General features: G+C 38.8%; 1 protein-coding gene across 3 annotated transcripts in view; it reads left to right on the forward strand.

The window, feature by feature from the left end:
- The window catches only part of LOC149312607 (signal peptide, CUB and EGF-like domain-containing protein 1), a 254,919-nt gene that overhangs the window by 127,033 nt on the left and 110,147 nt on the right, over positions 1-17,739 (forward strand). For 2 of the 3 annotated variants that reach the window (XM_089524974.1, XM_089524973.1), the window contains 2 exons: positions 4,257-4,373; positions 6,825-6,914. In XM_089524974.1, the coding sequence (XP_089381100.1) occupies positions 4,257-4,373; positions 6,825-6,914 (207 nt within the window). The remainder of the gene's footprint in view (positions 1-4,256; positions 4,374-6,824; positions 6,915-17,739) is intronic. The other variant, XM_089524972.1, reaches the window with a different exon arrangement.

The raw sequence follows: 17,739 nt of genomic DNA on the forward strand, positions 1-17,739 counted from the left end.
TTCTGGGCTACTGCAAGGGAACTGTGTCCCAGGTTGGCCAGTTTAATTTAGCAGGAAAAGCTGTAGACACACAATTTCTTCTTTAGAGTCTCTGGCCCATAGATATGGGTTGTTTTTCACCTTCACAGAGCTAATCATAACCTTCATAGTAATTTGGTGGGAACCCTGCACAGTCGAGTGCATATGTCCAAGCCCAGGTCCTATCCATTTTCTCAGTTCCTTTTCTTTGCTCTCACCACAGCAACTAGATTAGGAACCTCCATATGATAACACTTTCTTACATATTTCTCTTTTTTATTACTCTATATTTCATTAGTAGCCTTATTTACCAAATAAAACTTTTCTTCCCAAGATCATAATTTGCTGGCTTTGATCAAAGGCCTTCTGCTTGCTTCTTCAAAAAGTCTGGTTAGTACAGGAGTAAGATGAATTAATGATGGCCATTCTTAGTGGCTCACTTGTCTTGGCAAAACCCACATTGCAGATAAGTGTTGGCTTTTTTCAAGTAAGCTACAAGACTGAACTTCAACATTTAAAAAGTCATTAAGACCCTAGACTCTACCATAAAGGGACTTCCAGTACCGATCCTTTCCATCCTTCTCACATCATCCATCATCTCAAGTACCACTGTCTCCTTCAAAAAGATCTTTACAGCAGTCCAAGTTCCATAGCTCAGAGAGAAGCTGTAATTACCTTTGGTGTCTTTGACAGCAAATATCAATTCAAACCTTCATTTGGAAGACAGTCTTTCTGCCATGTTTGCAATACCATCACTTCAGAAATTTGGATCCTGACTATTGTTTGGATAGGGTCTGCAATCAAGTTTCAGATGTTATCCCTACCAGGCCTTCCTGTTCAACCAACCCAGCCTCAGAACTTCAAATACCATTTAACAGAAAGGAACAATGCTAGATTCTGGATCGCAGAAATGTGAACTCCTTCAGTATCCCTCACAAGTTCCAAATGGTTTTCCTGGCATCTATTCAACCCTTTCTCAGAAGGGGTGATTGGCCCACAAAAATTGACCTAAAAGTTGGCTGTTTCATCTTGTTTTTCCCATCTCTGTAATTCCTTGGATTCACTCTTGCTTTCCAACTCTTTCAGACAATTGACAATGTGGAGAGTATTCATAAAATCATTTGCATCACTGTGGAAACTCTACAAACTCTGTGGGGGTAGTGGTCTACGTTTTGCCTGATGGTTGGCATCTGGTCTCCCATTCAAAGTCCCAGCGATACTGCAACATTCATCTCACATTGAGCCATAGTCCTAATTTGGGTTCATTGTGAGACCCAAAATGTCAGAGCCTACTCAGAACATTCTTTTCATTGGAGTTCAACTGGATTTGATATTAGGAAGAGCATTCCTTCCATCCAAATGACATGCAAGATTGCATTATTCATCTACTTTGTTCTTTACAGTATTCAGTCCATATGTTGTAGACACTTCTAGGATGGATGGAAACCACTTTGTATTCCATTTGCTGATCTGTGCATGTATATTCTGGTTTGAAACCAATATCAAACTCAAGAAATTCAATCCATCAAATAAGTTGAAACGGTTGTCTGAGATGAAGTCTGCATTACTGGATCAATAAGGTCAGTCTTCTACAAGGCTTGACTTTCTACATCCATCAGTTTTCACCACTTTGACAATCAATACATCTTGGAGTAGTTGGGGAGCTCATATAAAACAAGTCATTTTTGCTCCATGGACCACATTATACATATAGATGTTCCAGAATTGTTAGTGGTCTGGAAGATTCTTCCAACATTCTAGAAACTGATTCTTGTTGCACAGTTCAGGTAGTATGTGAATTGTATACTTTGCATCACAATCCTCCCTTTATGAACTTTCATAAAGAGAAAATGAGACTTGAAATGATTTTCTCATCTAAAGTTGTAAAACTAAACTCTTCAGGTGCACCCCCCAATTGTTTCCTATGCTGGGCATCATAAGCGGCAGTCACTGTCATCTCAGCTTGTGGCTAAATGAGTTGTCAATATGATTACATTAGTTTATGAAATGTCTCATAAGCCTCTAGCAACCAGTGCTCAAAGTCACTCCTCTAAATAGGTGTCTGCTTCTTGTAGGTAAACTACTATATGGCATCTGTAGTGCTACAACCTGGGTTCAACCATCTACCTTCATTCAGCATTACCAGGCTGACATGGGGTCACATCTAGAAATTAATTTTAGAAGAGGTTCATTGGCACTGGTTCTAGAGTGGTAGCCCTCTTGTTATGCCCAAGATTGTAAGGGCAACCTGTTTATCCTGAGAGCGTGTAATGAAAACCTCTCCCTCTGTGGACCTATTCACAGCAAGGCTGAGAAAGACATTGAGACACCAAATTTGGTTTTAAACACCATGCATGTAACATTTATTGAATCACACAAGTAACACAACCATTGATTATCAAGAGCTCTTTCACTCACACATTCATACAATACTCACACACACTTCCCTTCCGCCGAACATTGATCAGTTGTTCTCGAAGGCTGGGGATGACACCGTTGCCGCGGATGGTGCCAACAAAATGGAGATGAAAGTCCAGGGTCTTTATACTTTTTCTTCTCTCTGGCTCTTGGCTGCTGAAGTCTTGCAATATTGCAGCCCATTACTCAACTTCCTCTTTTGGGAGGACAGACAGGTTGTTCAGATCAGTCCGTGTTCAAAGCAACTCGTTCTGTTCAAAGTTCTCCATTGTCCTGTCAGTTCCTCATCATGGCGACTCAGGAGAGAAGGTTCTTCCCGGTCATGGTTCGTCACACCTGGACGGCACCCCGCTTCAGCTTCCAAGTTTTCAGACTTTCCTCGCCTCGGTTGCCAAATACCTTCGTCACATCAGTGCTTTGCGCGGAACCATCTTGTTTGTTCCTTTAGCTATGTTTAAAGCACAATTCCTTGGTTCTTCGGTTCTTCAGCTCTGGGCTTAAGTCAGAACTCACTCATTCGTCTTACACTCTCTGTCTCCAATGAGTATAGCTTATTCCTCTTTAATACATGTAAGTATGTCATTGCTGTGGCAGATCAGGAAATGAGGGATTAGGTAGGAGCTGGTCTTTGCCATGTGAAGTAGGAAAGGTTCCCACAAAAATACTATTCTCAATTCTAGAAAGTTCCAGTTGGCTCTGGACAGGCACAGAACAATCCATATATGTGCGTGCACAGATAACTGTTCAAAGAACTAGAGTCACAAGTAAGCAGCCTCTATGTCTTACTCAAATTAGGAAATTGTTAAACACCATAGTTTAATTTTATCAAAACGTTAAAAAGAATGGCAGGCTGGGGACAAAGTTAACTTACTTTTCTCTTTTTAAATGTTTTGTCTTTTTAATTTTAACAACAGATTTCATATCTCATATGGAATGATTGACTGACTGATTATTTTGTTCTGTGGCACTCATTTCTGTAGGTGTGGATTTCCAATAAAGCATGGTGGAGGTGGGGGAACAAGGGCACTTTTCTACTAGGGCAGGAAAAATATTTCTTGTTCATTGTGGATATAAAACTTGTAATTGGATGGAGGAAAAGCAGCCCTAAAATTAAAAGATGAGTAAGACAAAAGTGTAGTGCAGACTGTCAGAGTGCATAGTTGTGATGTGATGGTGGAAGTCCAGTTACCCTACTTCACTATAGCACACAAACACCATACATTCAACAGCCTTTCTTCAAGGACTCTACAATAGGTTAAACATGAAATCTGTACCCTGGAAATAAAACAGTATGGTTCACACATTTGTAATCTATATAAATCGGTATGCATGTACATGTGGCATTATGCAAGGTGAACTTGCACATTTGGAAGTCCAGCAGTTCCAATAGGTCCTGACCCTCTCACCACTACACATGCAAATTATAAACTATGGCCAGTGAAATCTAGTGGCTCTGATTATAGTGATGCAGTAAATCTATTCTGGGTTTGATGTCTGAACCTCAAGGTTCTGAACCTTTCCCAGAAATTTTTGTACTAATACATTGACAAGATTCACCATCCCGGTGACACCGGGGCTACTAATCCCCACTGATGGTGACCAACTAAAAGGAATTGATAGCTAATGTCCAGCAAGGTCAGGAGACTTGGAGGGAAATCATGTAAATATTAGTAAGATTATTGTGTCATATGCCTTGCCTATTTAAACTTCTAACTTCTTTCATGTGCCTAAATGCTCCCCCCCCCAAAGAAAACTAATTAGTTTCATTGTTGTTTTATTCATATATATGTATATACACATGTTTTTGGGGGAATAACTAGTAACCTGTAACTATGGAAATGGAGGCTGCCAACACACCTGTGATGACACAGATACTGGTCCTGTATGCGGTTGTCATCAGAAGTATGCCCTACATTCTGACGGCCGAACATGTATTGGTAAGTACCTCTCTAAACAATACAATTGTGTGTGGCGGGGGTTGGGGGGGAGATGAAATACTGTTTAAAGAAATGCACAGTCAGTTTTTGGTTTTATTTAATAAGATTTGTTTTACAAAGGTAATGGCAAAGCTGCCATATATTTCTTACTAAAACATTTGTCATCATTTGTAATTTTTTCCTTGTGTTTGTGTGTAATTTGTAACATAATTTTTAATGTATTGATGTACACTGTGAAACACTGATCAGCTCTATCACGATACATTTTACACAGCATTCCTTCCTTTATCCCTTAAACTTAAGAATTTGGTGAAATTAACATGTATTAACATCTATGGACAAATGCCTGATTCCAGGAAGCCTGTATTTTCATTGAAGCCTGTTGAATGGAATATACTGATGTCCTTTCAGCCAGTTTTGATTATGTATATCTTCAGATGATCCTGGAATGGAAACTGTTTAACTATTACCTTTTGCTATGCATATGTTGAATACAAACAGTGAGAGCTCCAAGAACAGTTTTGGGTTTCGGATGGAGGGCTTTTTTTGCCTTTATTAAAAACAAATCTGATTAGGATTTTATCTAGTTGTTATAATACACAGTGGTTACCTTATATTTGGATTTCTTCTAATTTAAATTTTGTATATCTGGAAGATAACTCTACCCACGTAAGACATGATTGCAGAGAGTTGTGTGGAAGTGTTGTAGAATTAGGGGCCTGGGTACAGATATTGTTCAGGGAGCTGAGAAGTGAATCAATTGTGCTTAAATCTTTCTGTCTTCTAATTTCAGGGTGATGTTTATTTGATCTGGAATTAGAAACTGTTGTTGAAATGTTGAAAACTGCACTGTCTCTCCTTCATTTTTATAATACAATATTTTTGCTAAATAATATTACTTCATGTTACATTTCCTGTTTCTTTGATGCAAGTCACATATTGCTGCTTGTGTTGTTTTCCCCTTCTGGCTCCTCTTCCTCCTCCTTCTGAGTAGCTTCTTCTGTTAGATATTTTTCAATTTTTATTTTATTTTTATTCCTGCTTTCTGGTGATGGTTCCTGATTGCCTGTCTTGTCTGATACCTGGTGTTCATTAATTATTTCTGGAAAATATTAAAAGAAAAGAGAAAAAGCTCAAACCAAAGCCTCTATTGCAGCCTGATCCCATCTAGAACTTGGTTTTTTTCTTAGAACAGTCTCATGTTACAACTCAACCATTTAGTATTACTACAGATAAAACCTGCCAGCTGCCGCCACTTCCTCTGATTCCTTCTCCGCTTCCTTCTCCTATTTGCCTACTGTTTGCTTTCTTCAGTGGTGTCTGTAATTTGGAATTCACTGCAAGGATGCAAATATCTGCAATGCCACCTAAATGCCTTTTGTCTAATCCATTTTGTCTTTGTTTTCTCCACTTATCCTCTTATTTTATGTCTGCCGCATGTGAAAAGTCCCCACTTGTGTTTGATATTTCCTTTTTAAATGCAATATTTCATTCCACATGAGTTATTTTAATCCCTCAACTACTGCTTTTTCTGTATTGCTTTTTTCCCCCTTGAATGAAAACTTTTACTCACTTCATCATCTCTTCTCATCTTTGCAAGTGGATTGTTTTTGATATATTTCTAAATATTGCATAATTTAACACTTTAAAATGCTGGATAGGAGCTTTTCATATATCGGGCATCAGAAACTACCTAAAGGATGTCCTATGCTAATGATATCCCCCACTTTACTGCATGCTTCTAAAATTACTAGTCTATTTCTGTGACATCCTTTGTCTAGCATTGAATGTTTAGCTAGTTGTGTTCCATAGACAAGCAGGCAACCAGCACTGCCCAACTTAAGTATTTTTTTTTAAATTTGTGTTTGTTTTGTTTGCTATTTTAATTTTTTTTTAAATTCGCATGCAAATTTTTCCTTTTGTTTTTTAATACATTGTGTCAGTGTGCACAAAGCTATCATGTACCCATGCCCATCCATCACCGGATTCTTTTAGCTCTTTTCTGTGTTTGATAACTCTTGTTGCCAGCCGTGTTAAAGAACTGGAGTCTCTTAGCCTGCAACACTTAGATTGTCTTTTGTGTGTGAATGTGTAACAATGTGTTGAACTTGAAGCTTTATACATTTAATTTCTTAATTAACACTGATCTGGGGCACCTTCTCTTCTGTGTTTGTGTTATGACTAGTGTGAGACCAGCTTAACTTGTGTTGGCTGGCTAATTACTTTGTTGCATCATTTTCTTCTGCCCACTTTCCTTCACTCCCTCCCTCCCTCCAGCACACTTTGATTTATTTCTGGGATTTCAAATGGAATTAACTCTCTAAATGGGGTTTTAGTGCTTTCATGCTTCTTGGCTTCGGTTGTACCAGGCCAAGAAACTGTCTTCAGCAGTGGAAAATTGGGCTTTTCATTAACCAACTGCTCCATGTTTGTCCCTTACTTGTGTTTTAGAGAAGGATGAGGCTGCAATTGAGAGTTCTGAGTTCAATGCCACGTCAGTAGCTGATGTGGACAAGCGGGTGAAACGGCGGCTACTTATGGGTAACACTTTTCTTCCACTTCCTTTGATGTGCTCTCAACTTTTGTCTCTGTGTGTGTGGGAATGGGGTGTTTTTTCAATTATTTTTGTTCTTAATTTATTCATGTGTGTGCTGAGGTCACAATTTGTTTAGAATTCTGATCTTCCATCAAAAAATTCATTTCCCATTTTAAATCTGTTCTGTCCCCCATCCAGTCCCTCTAATACTGTAGCTTTAATGTTGAAAGTCTTTGGTGCAGAGAATAAAACTTTTGCCACTAACCTTACTTACCTGTTGCAAGTCTGCTTTGCACATGTGATTTGTGTGTTTCTTTGAGTACAAATGGATACAACTTGGACATGTATGGCTTTTTGAAATTTTAATTGGATGCTGATGTGATAAAATGATTTATGTGCATTTTGCATATGTTTAACACTGATTTTTTACTGGATGTTTGCTGAAGTATTTATTTCATTCCTTAAATAGTTGAATCTTCTCGGGGTATGAAAAAAACCTATCCACACCTATGATTATTGAGCAGCACTGGCATCACCAGATTTGCCCTGTTCCCCCCACCCCGCCTCTATTCATCCCTTATGGTTTTGTTGCCAACTAGGCTTCCTGCCCACAAAGAGAGCTGGGTTTGCAATGAAGCCACAAGGAGTGTGGTCACCGCTTGCCGCCACATTTCATCCTTCCCCACGGTTCCCTCCCCCTGCTGCTCACCACTCATCGCTTCGTTGTGGTCCAGGCTCCCTCCCCAGTGAAGAAGCTGGTCCAGCAACAAAGCCACGAGGGATGCACTCTCCCCTCTGCAGCAGTGGAAGGAGGACCCCACCAGGATGCCATCCCTCCTGTGGGGTGTCACCTGGTGCAGTGTGCACACCCAGCACCCAGCCAGTGATGCCAATGCTGAGCAGTTCTCCTTTAAGTATTAACTTAAAGGATTTTAATGTTACTAAATCATTGTAAGCTGGTGGATGAATAGTTTTACATTGCTCACCTGATTTGAATTATTTATTTTAGATGGAGCTTATGGAGAGGTTTACTTACATCTCCCTGCACCAACCCGAGGCTGCATCTACACTGCAGAATAAATGCAGTTTGTCATCACTTTAACAGCCATGGCTCAATGCCATTGAATTCGGAGATATGTAGCTTTGTGAGATATTTAGCCTTCTCTGTCAGAGAACTCTGGTGCCAAAGCAAATTCCAGGATCCCATAGGACTGAGAGCCCATACAGACAGGCCAAAATAAAAGTGCTTCGGGTCACTTTGGAGGTAAGCTGTTTAAATGATGCATGCATCCTAAGAGGCCAGAAGCTGCGCCAAACCTACACTCTGGTCCTAAGGACTGAATTGCAGCTTTGGCGCAGCTTCTGGCCTCTTAAGATGTGTGTGCCGTTAAAACAGCATACCTCCAAAGTGACTAATATAAAGCAGCTTTATATTAGTCTGTCTATACAGACCCTGAGCCATAGCAGTCAAAGTGGTGCTAAACTGCATTAATTCCAAAATGTGGCCACAGCCTGCTGGCTTAAAAGAGTTAGCAAGGATGAGACACACGTACCACTGGTTCTGTATTTCTTTCCCCAAAACATAAAATATTTACTTCAGTATCAGATCCTTCTACTGTCTGTACAGATAGAAGGGATCTTCTACAATCTACTTTTTTCATATACCAACCTTTTAATGTAAATTTCATAAACCAACTTGGAGTACACTTTAAAAAAAAACTGGTTATCTTATCTAATAATATCAAAGCACTTGAAGCAAGTAAAAAACAGAGAATTTCTGGTATTTAATTTCTCAGATCTAGATTCATAGAGCCAAAATACAGGATGAAATTATTCATTTTGCATGACGTGTAGTGAGTTCAAAACTTTCCCAACTCATTCTGCATAAATAGTTTATACACTGATGTTTCAGTAACTTTACTAGTAAATCATACAGATTGAGGGCTACTTGAGCCTATCCATCAAGCAAGTTTTCTGAGGTCCTCCTGGGAGTTAAGGACTTGGCAACAAGTTTTGATTAGTAGGAATGTGTAAAATGCATCATCTTCTGAAGCTAGAGTATGTAGGAAGCTATATACTTCAAGTGATTAAGTACCATAAATTTATTCAATCTTGAGAGGTGACAGAAAGACAACTATAGGACACATACATCCAGACATTTGCATGCTGGGCTACTTTGCTGAACTTTTCAGATCATTTCAAGCTAAAGCTTGCAATGTATTTATAATTAAATTCTTTGAAAGGAGATGAAGTTAAAAGATTTTAGATTAACCTGAAGTTGAGATGATGGTACTGGGATGGCTTCCAGCCAAAATTAGCCAGAGCTTCCAAGATATTGGACCAGACTTTGTGTCCAAAGTAACTGAGATCCTGCATGCTGAAAGTGCCTCAAGTAATAATGCAAAAACATATTGCTTCATTTTTCATATCAATGTACTTAATTTACTAGGATTATAGTAGGTTTGTAGTTATAAAAATGGATCTTTTTATCTTGGAGTTTGGAGTTAATATTTGAAGCGTACTGAGTGGAATACTTCATAGTAGAAAAAAACAAATGTTTAATTTCCTGTCCCTTGTGAACATCTTTAACTGGATGTGGTAGCAAAATATATTATGAGTGCTCCTTGTACTATTTGAAATGGACCCTGTCTTTTAAACGCTATTGAGATAGTTCAAAAGGCTACAGAGCTGCTGTCTGTGAGGCTAAGTACAAAAGCACAATCCAAGGAAGTATTGGCATAAATAATATTACCCTTCCCATCTGGTCATCCATTTAATATGTTATTAAAGTGATGTGAGAATCAGTACTTCATCAGTAGTGACCAAAACAATAATATAACCCATAAATTGGATTTTTAAAGGAATTCAGTGAGAAATTTATGCTATCTGTCTCCAAATCAGGGAATTCTATCTCAAAAATATAGAAGTCAACCAACTATTTAAAAATGTTGGGTTTTTTTTTAAATATATAGGCATAGTATACTACCATATTTCATGTTTTCCTTCTTAATCATAAAGTTAGTAGGTCTAACTTTATGTAATGATGTCAGAAAACAATACTATAATAGCCTTTTTCTTGACTTATTGTTATACAATAGGTTTCTGGCACCAGAAGATTTTACTCAGTTTTCTGAAAATTGTGTTCTTTTCGATTAAGCTGAAATTCTGGAAACACTGAAACTGCTGTGACTGTGTATTGTTCATTTTTAGCCTATTTCAGATATCTTCTGTGTACTATCATGTTAATAAATCTTACAGTGGTTGCAGGTATAAACCTCTCTGCCTGAACAGTGTTTAAGATTGCAAACAAATGAAGCCAAGAAGGTTATTGTAAAGTTTAGTTCTTTATTTTTTTTTTTAGCATTGTATTGTTATATCCTATATTTTTAGCAACATTTGTAGGTGAATACAGATGAAAACAGATGGTAAAATATGGAAGCTTTCCCATTTCATAAATGTACGCTAAAGTACAGCAGTATTGATTATGGCTTGGTTTGCCATATTCTGTAGTTGCTCTTAATCTGCTGCTGCTTCAGTCTATGCATTGATGCTGTATTTTATCACTGCTTCCTGATTATTTGTTTAGTTAAGTTAATGGTTCCTGTTATAAGAACATAAATAGGGTCATACTTGTTCAGACCAGTGCTAATGTCATCTAGCATTATAGTTACATGTAGCCAGCACATTGCCCACAGAAAGCTTGTCATTAGGAAATGAGTTCCCCTGTACTTGGAATCTTGCGTTCTCCAGCAAGTGAAATACACTGCCATACTGCCTCTGATACTGGAGGAAATAGCCCTCCTGACCAATAGCTATTGAGGATCTTCAAAATTTACCAGATCTCTCTTTAAAACTGTCCAAGGTAGCACCCATTGCTACATCTTGTGACCACGGATTCCACTGTTTAACCAGGTGCTCTCTGTTTGCTTTATCTGCCTTGAATCTCCCTTCCTTCAGTTTCATGGGATGACCCTGGGTTTTAATATCAGAGTAGGAAAAAAACTCCTTCTTATCTTCTTTCTCCACATCATGCATAATTTAATATGCTTCTGACATACCTCCCTTACTTGCCTTTTTCCTAAACTAAGTAGACTCAGATGGTTCCAACTTTCCTCATAGGGACTTGGTCTAGTCCCATGATCGTGTGGGTTGACCTATCCTATACCTTTTCCAGACCTACAGTATCCTTTTACAGATGTAGTGACCAGGCTTGCATTGAGTATTCATGGTCAACCCATGCATTTATATAAGGTCAGTAAGATATTGGCAGTTTTTACCCAGGATCACATAGGCCTGTTACAGACAGCCAAAATAAAGCTGCTTCGAGTCACAGTGGAGGTATGGTGTTTCAATGATGCATGCATCCTAAGAGTCCAGAAGCCACACCAAAGCCATGCTCCAGTCCTTAGAGCTGGAGCGTGGCTTTCGTGCGAGTTCTGGACTCTTAGGACACATGCATCATTGAAACACCATACCTCCACTGTGACTCGAAGTAGCTTTATTTTGGCTGTCTGTAACAGGCCATAGTAAATATATACCCACTCGCTTCCAGGTCTTCTCTGAAGATGGCAGCCACAGATGCTGGCAAAACGTCTTCTAGAACATGGCCACATAGCCTGAAAACCCCACAAAAAAACTATTGACAGTTTTGTTTTCAGTTAATTTTCTAATTATACCCAACATGAACTTTCCCTTTTATTTACAACAGCTACACACTAGGTTGACATTTTCATCAAGCCATTTACCATAACAACAAGATCCTTTTCTTGGTTAATTGCTGCAGCCAGTTCATTTTGTTTCATTTTGTTTTCTTCAGTATGCCTTGCTAACATTGATTCTCATTTGCCTTTTTAATAGCCATTCTCCAAGAACAAAGATATCATTTTGGAATTACTTATAATCTTTTTTGTTTGTTTTGTTTGTTTTGGTTTTTGTATTCATCAACATAAATAGCAAATATTCCTAAGCATGAAAACCCAGATAGACAGATTGCTCTGATGCTGGAGAGCCCACTTTAGTCAATGGATTGTCAATGTTTTCCTGGGCAGAAGTACTGGCAGAACTGGTTTCAACTATTCTCTGCCCCCTCCCTCCTGATTTATTTTTTTTGCTATCAGAGGCATGTTTATAGCCACAGAGATTTTGAGCTACTGAGACCTAGTCATAAATTTGTGTAATTTGCCTTTAAAACCATCTACATTGGTGGTCCTCACGACAATTTTTTGATCTTGAATTTCATAGATTGTTCATTGTGAATAAACATTTCCTTTTGTCTGTTCTGATTTTCCCCCTCTTCAGTTTCATTGGATGACTCCAAATTTTAGAATTAGAAGATCTTTTTGACCGTAAGAGCAGTTTGGCAATGGAACCAATTGCTTAGAGAAGTCTCCTTTTTTTGAACACCTTCGAAAAGATGCATTGAGCAGGGAGTTGGAGTTCATGGCCCATGAAGTCCCTTCCAAATTTTTGATTCTCTGATTCTACTAGGAAAGAAGGAACACATGTGTATCTATCTACTTCCTCTACTTTTTGCTTAATTTTATAAACCTTTGAGATATCCCCTTTTACTCGCTTCTATAAGTAGCACCACTTCTCCTGCCCATTAATCATTTTGCTTGCCATGGTTGCACCTTTCTAGCTAGACAATGAAATATGAAGACTAAAATTGTATTTAAAATGCAGTGAAGTGATCAGTTTATGTGAAGACATCTCCATGCTGACAGTTCAATTTTCAGTCCTTTCCTTATGATGCCTAAGAGACCATATGCTATGGGCAATGACACTAGGAGCAATTTCCTATTCAGTTGCTGTCCCCTCAATGTATATTAATAAAGAAACAGTTATGCTTTGGTCACATATTTTCCATGGCCCATAATGTAATTGGAAGGCAGTTGGGGGGATTGGAGATGTTTGACAGCTGATGGTATAGTTTCTATTTTCCCCACAAACTTCCTCCTCCAAAGCCCATGTCTTTCACAGAAATTCTGACTAGAGACTGTGAAAAAACATTTCAGTTTCCTCTTCTCCCAGCTGCCTTGACAACTAAAACAACTTTTCACAGTCTCTAGTTGGCATTGGGACTAGGGGGGGATTGCAGGAAAACCAGAAATTAGATGGTCAGCTGCCAGATATCCACAACATCCCCCCATAACTTCCCCCTCCTTCTTTCACAGAAGTCTTAGCTAGAGGTCACAGCTCTCAAATGAAAACTGTCGACTTTCTGGCAAATTCCCTCCTCTGCTTCAGTCCCCAGGTGGTTTGACAACTATAATTCAGAGGGGGCTGGCAATTGCCATCATCTCAGGCTGAGAGAATGTGAGTTGCCCAAGGTTGCCCATTGGGTTTTTTGTTTGTTTGTTTTTTGCTCAAGCAGGGAATTGAATTCTGATCTCCAGAGTTGTAGTCCCATGCTCAAACCACTACACCATTCTGGCTTTCTCTTTTACAATAATCCAAGCTATTTCCACCAGGAATTTTAAAAGGTGGGGGGAATTCCACTTTTGAATTTTAAGATTATTAAACCTGTTGTCTAATCAAATATTTCAAGTTCAGGTTTATTGTGCATTAGCCAACCAGGCTTTTGCACGCATCCATAAAAACAAGACAACATCTGTTTGAAACCTAGTTAAGATAAAAGAGTTGATTTGGTAATAAAAAAACCCCATACAACATGGGTCTGAGATTTCTGGTCCAAGATTTTAACTGAGCAACATGGAAACTATGGCCCAATACAGACGGGTGGGAAGGGTGTGGTGGCGCCAATTCTAGGGTTCGGGAGCATGCAATACAGTGGATCCTTGTTATACGCTGGGGTTTGGTTCCAAGATCCCCCGTGTATAACAAAATCCGTGTATGCTCAAGTCCCATTAAGTATAATGACATAGCAAAATGGTGTCCCTAATAAAAAATGGAACATCAAGGTAAATTTATACTTTTTTGGAACATTTTCAAACCGTGTATGCTTAAATCCGTGTATAAAAAATCCGTGTATAAGAAGGACCGACTGTAACTGCACACTCCGGACCCAAGTACATACGGATGCCACCATCATGGCAGTCTGCGGTCCATGATAACATCGTCACCATGCAGCGTTTTGACATTGTGGGCAGGAAGTGGCGTTATGGCGTTCCTGTTTGTGATGCTGCCAAAAAGAAGCTGCTCTAGGCAGCTTCTTTTTGGCGGTACATTTTGTGCTGCAGGGTGCGGATGCTGCAGCACAGATGCGGGGCAAAAACAGGCAGCATGGACCACCCGTCTGTACTGCCCCCCCCCCCATGTGGGGGAAGGTTTGGAAGCATCTAGAGTGCTGTATCTGAGTGGGTGCACACTGCAGCTCCACATAACAGCAATAGTTTATTCTTATAGAGCACAAGGAGGGGCACCACAGATCTAAGAACAGAATCTGCTGCATATCAAAAAATAACATTAGCTGTTATATTGACTGATGCAACAGTGCCTTTTAAGTGTGTGGACCAGCATCCAGAGCCCTTAAATGTTACCCAGGTATTTATACTAGTAGCTAACTTGCTCCAGTTGATGGTTATTAAGCTGCCATCAATATTCCTGCCTTCTCCTTCCCATCTAGAAAATTTTCACAGTATTCTCCTCGAGTTCTCAAAAACTTCCATAATATGAAAAAGAAGGAGGCATCATCAGCATATAATAAGATGGAAAGATCTTTATCTTTCATGTGAAAGATGCACCCGATAGAAAGAAGAGGGGCTAACAGGCACCCTAGATGAACACCTTTCTTAAAAAGAATGGCTTCTGAGAGACTGTCCTTAAATGTTATTCTAATATGTAAACTAGAATTATTATAGAGCCCCTCAATTCTCTTTAATAATCTGTGGTCAGTATTCAGAAGGGCCAATTTACACCACAAATGTGGCCATGATAGGGAGTCAAAAGCTGCCCTGAAATCTACAAAGGCTCCACAAAGAGTGTGGAAAGGTAGAAGGTTATATTTCTTCAATGACTTATTTAAAAGAAAACAGTGCTATGACAGAAGACTACCTGCTCTTGGGCCAAAAATTTTTCTGTACTCAAATTATCCAAGGCCCAGTACATACCTCTTGGAAAGTCCAGGCTGGTGGCGGCCTGTTTTCCCGCGGAGGGATCCTGCAGTAGCCAATCCTTTGCAAGGATACAGGCCTCTTTCTTAGGCTGAGAACATTGATTTTCTTAGTTGGGTTTGTACAACTTTATAAACACTAATGTTTTTTTAACTGTCCGATTGGTCTAAAATGACATTCTAAATTGTGATCTGTAGTCGTTTTTTTCATACTCATAACCATTTTTCTTGTAGCTTGTTCAGTATATTTAGAATGCTGCCTTGTACTATAGACTATACCAAACTTTTTTAAAAAAATCTACCCCATTTGTCCTCTCACCTCATTAGAAAATGGCCATGCTTTAGAAAGAGTGAAAGTATCATCTTTTTCCTCTCTCTTTCAAGCAGCTTTAAAATCATAACATCTGGAAAATCACTCAAAGTAATTGTTTGTTTGTTGGATTTATATCCCACCTTTCTCTCAAAATAGATTCAAAACTGGTTACAATAAATTTAACATACTCTGTTGAAGCATTACTTTGCAAAATACTTAAAAATCAGTATAATTATAAATATGATAATCTTCAGCATCTCTGTCTCCTCGCCTTTTGACTGTTGTCCTCATTCAGATTCCTTTTTAAAACAGTACTCTAAACTTGAGGATTCTGAAAACTCTCTTGCATAAAGTATTATCTCTCCTGAATGTTTCTCTGCGTTGTAAAATGTTCTAAACGCTCTTTTTATTATAAAAATAATAAAACTGTCTGTGCTCTGTAGGCTGACCACATTACTGATATCCTGAATGTTCATTCTAATATGAGAACCTAATAAGATTTATAGGTTCTGTGGTGGCAGTCTGAGATGTCAACTTGGTCATGGACAAATACGAAATTCCAAAGCATTTGTGTTCAATTGTAATTGCTGACTGGAACCGTTTCTCCCTTTCTTTATCTCTAGTACTTTGGTCAGCTTTTTCTTTTCATATGAGAAGCTATGAGAACATGCATTAACATGCCTTAATTACTGATATGAGCTTAAATGTTGATGTTTATATGCACCATCCCTCTGACAAGTTTTATTCCCTCTTTTCCTAGTTTTAACAAGAATCACTGTACTACTTTCAATATGTCACCCACATCTCTAAATTATTTCCCAAACCATAAACATCGAACGGATAAAAGTTCAAGAGGCAATGCATATACTGATGCAAAATCAGGAATGGAAGTATAAACATAGTATTTATCATTGGGCAATTTTAGCAAAGGTTTCAGCTGATCTGTCTTCATTCCTTCAAAGTCCATCTCTCTTAAAAGCTTAGACAGTGATGAAAATTGTGTGGTATCTGAAAAGGAGAGGGTCTCTCCTTTGAACTGAATAAATTTCAGTTCTAACTAGTTTAATTGCTCCAGAGCAGATCTCAATCTGGTTTGTTTCTGGAGGGGTGAAAAACAGGACTCTTTGGGTATTTAGAATGACCACAAGTCACTTTCCCATGTTGGATTATTTGCAATGTGAATCCACAGACAGATATATTCTTCTTGTAGGATTGTTGAGGATAGGGTGACTTGGAGGTTTCTCACTCATAGAGATGCCATAGGTTCAAGTTGTCCTGAAGGCAGTTAACAACAACAAAGTTGTGAATGCTCTAGTATGTTTAAAAACAAACAAATCCTGGATTCTTCTTGTTTCATGTTAACTTGACATAGCTTTTCACATTATGTTTCAGAAAAGTTCTTTCTGGTTCGCACAAACTTTGAACTATTTCTTTTCTCTCAGGTTAGTGGCATGAATAATTCTGTGTGATGATGCGTGAATATGCCACTATAGAAAGCAACATGTAGGGTTTGGTGAGTGGCTAGGAGCATGTTCCCAAGGCCAAAAACACTCCCCCCAGGCCCCCCAAAATACATCTAAGTTTAGAGACATCCAGATGTACCTCACCCACCCACCAAGCGCCCATACATATTAGGGTTTGGGAGCATGCGGTTGCTGCGTGCTCCCGAACCCTAAAATTGCCACCGCCACGCCACAAAGCACCCATGTGTACCAGGCCAGAGTGAGGAGGTTACATGGGAAAAATCAGCAGCGCTATTGCTGTACTTCAGCATGGTAGGCTGCACATGTGTATGTCCCCCACAAACAAGCTGTCTGAAAATGTGGCTGGAAAATGAAGGTAGGCAGGACCTTGCTAATGTTACTAGAACATCACCAATATGGAGGGAATAAAAGGAGTGAAGGATCATAGGATGGCATAGCACACACCTTAAGTAAGTAAGGGATTGCAGTCAAAACACATTTGAATTACCTCTTTCATCATGTAAAGAAAAGGATGCTGGTAATAATACGAAACCACAGGAATAGTAACCAATGACTTCAGAATGTGTGTGTGTGTGTGTGTGTACACACACGCGCGCGCGAACATTAGTATACTATTCAGTTTGGTTAGCATAACTTTCACATTCTTTGGAATCCTCCATAGTCACAGTAAGACAGTTATAACACAGGAAGGCAAAATGATGAGAATAGGTGTATAAATCTGAAGCAACCAACTCCTTTACACAATAAAACAAGCCTTGACAACCTTAAAACAATCCACCAGTACTTTTCAGTCCAAGCTAGCCTAATCTAGGAAAATCTTTAAAATATATGCTTGTCTTTTAAAAAAAAACACTATAAAAGGCTGTGAATCAGACAACAGACAATCAGGATTTATCAATCCAGACAAATCCAACCCAGTCAAGTTCTACCTTATAAGGTTACTATTATGAGAGACAATAAAT

The sequence above is a fragment of the Sceloporus occidentalis genome, unplaced genomic scaffold, assembly GCF_023333645.1.
Source record: "Sceloporus occidentalis isolate IW3139 unplaced genomic scaffold, rSceOcc1.0.p SCAF_5, whole genome shotgun sequence".
NCBI classification, from domain to species: Eukaryota; Metazoa; Chordata; class Lepidosauria; order Squamata; family Phrynosomatidae; genus Sceloporus; species Sceloporus occidentalis.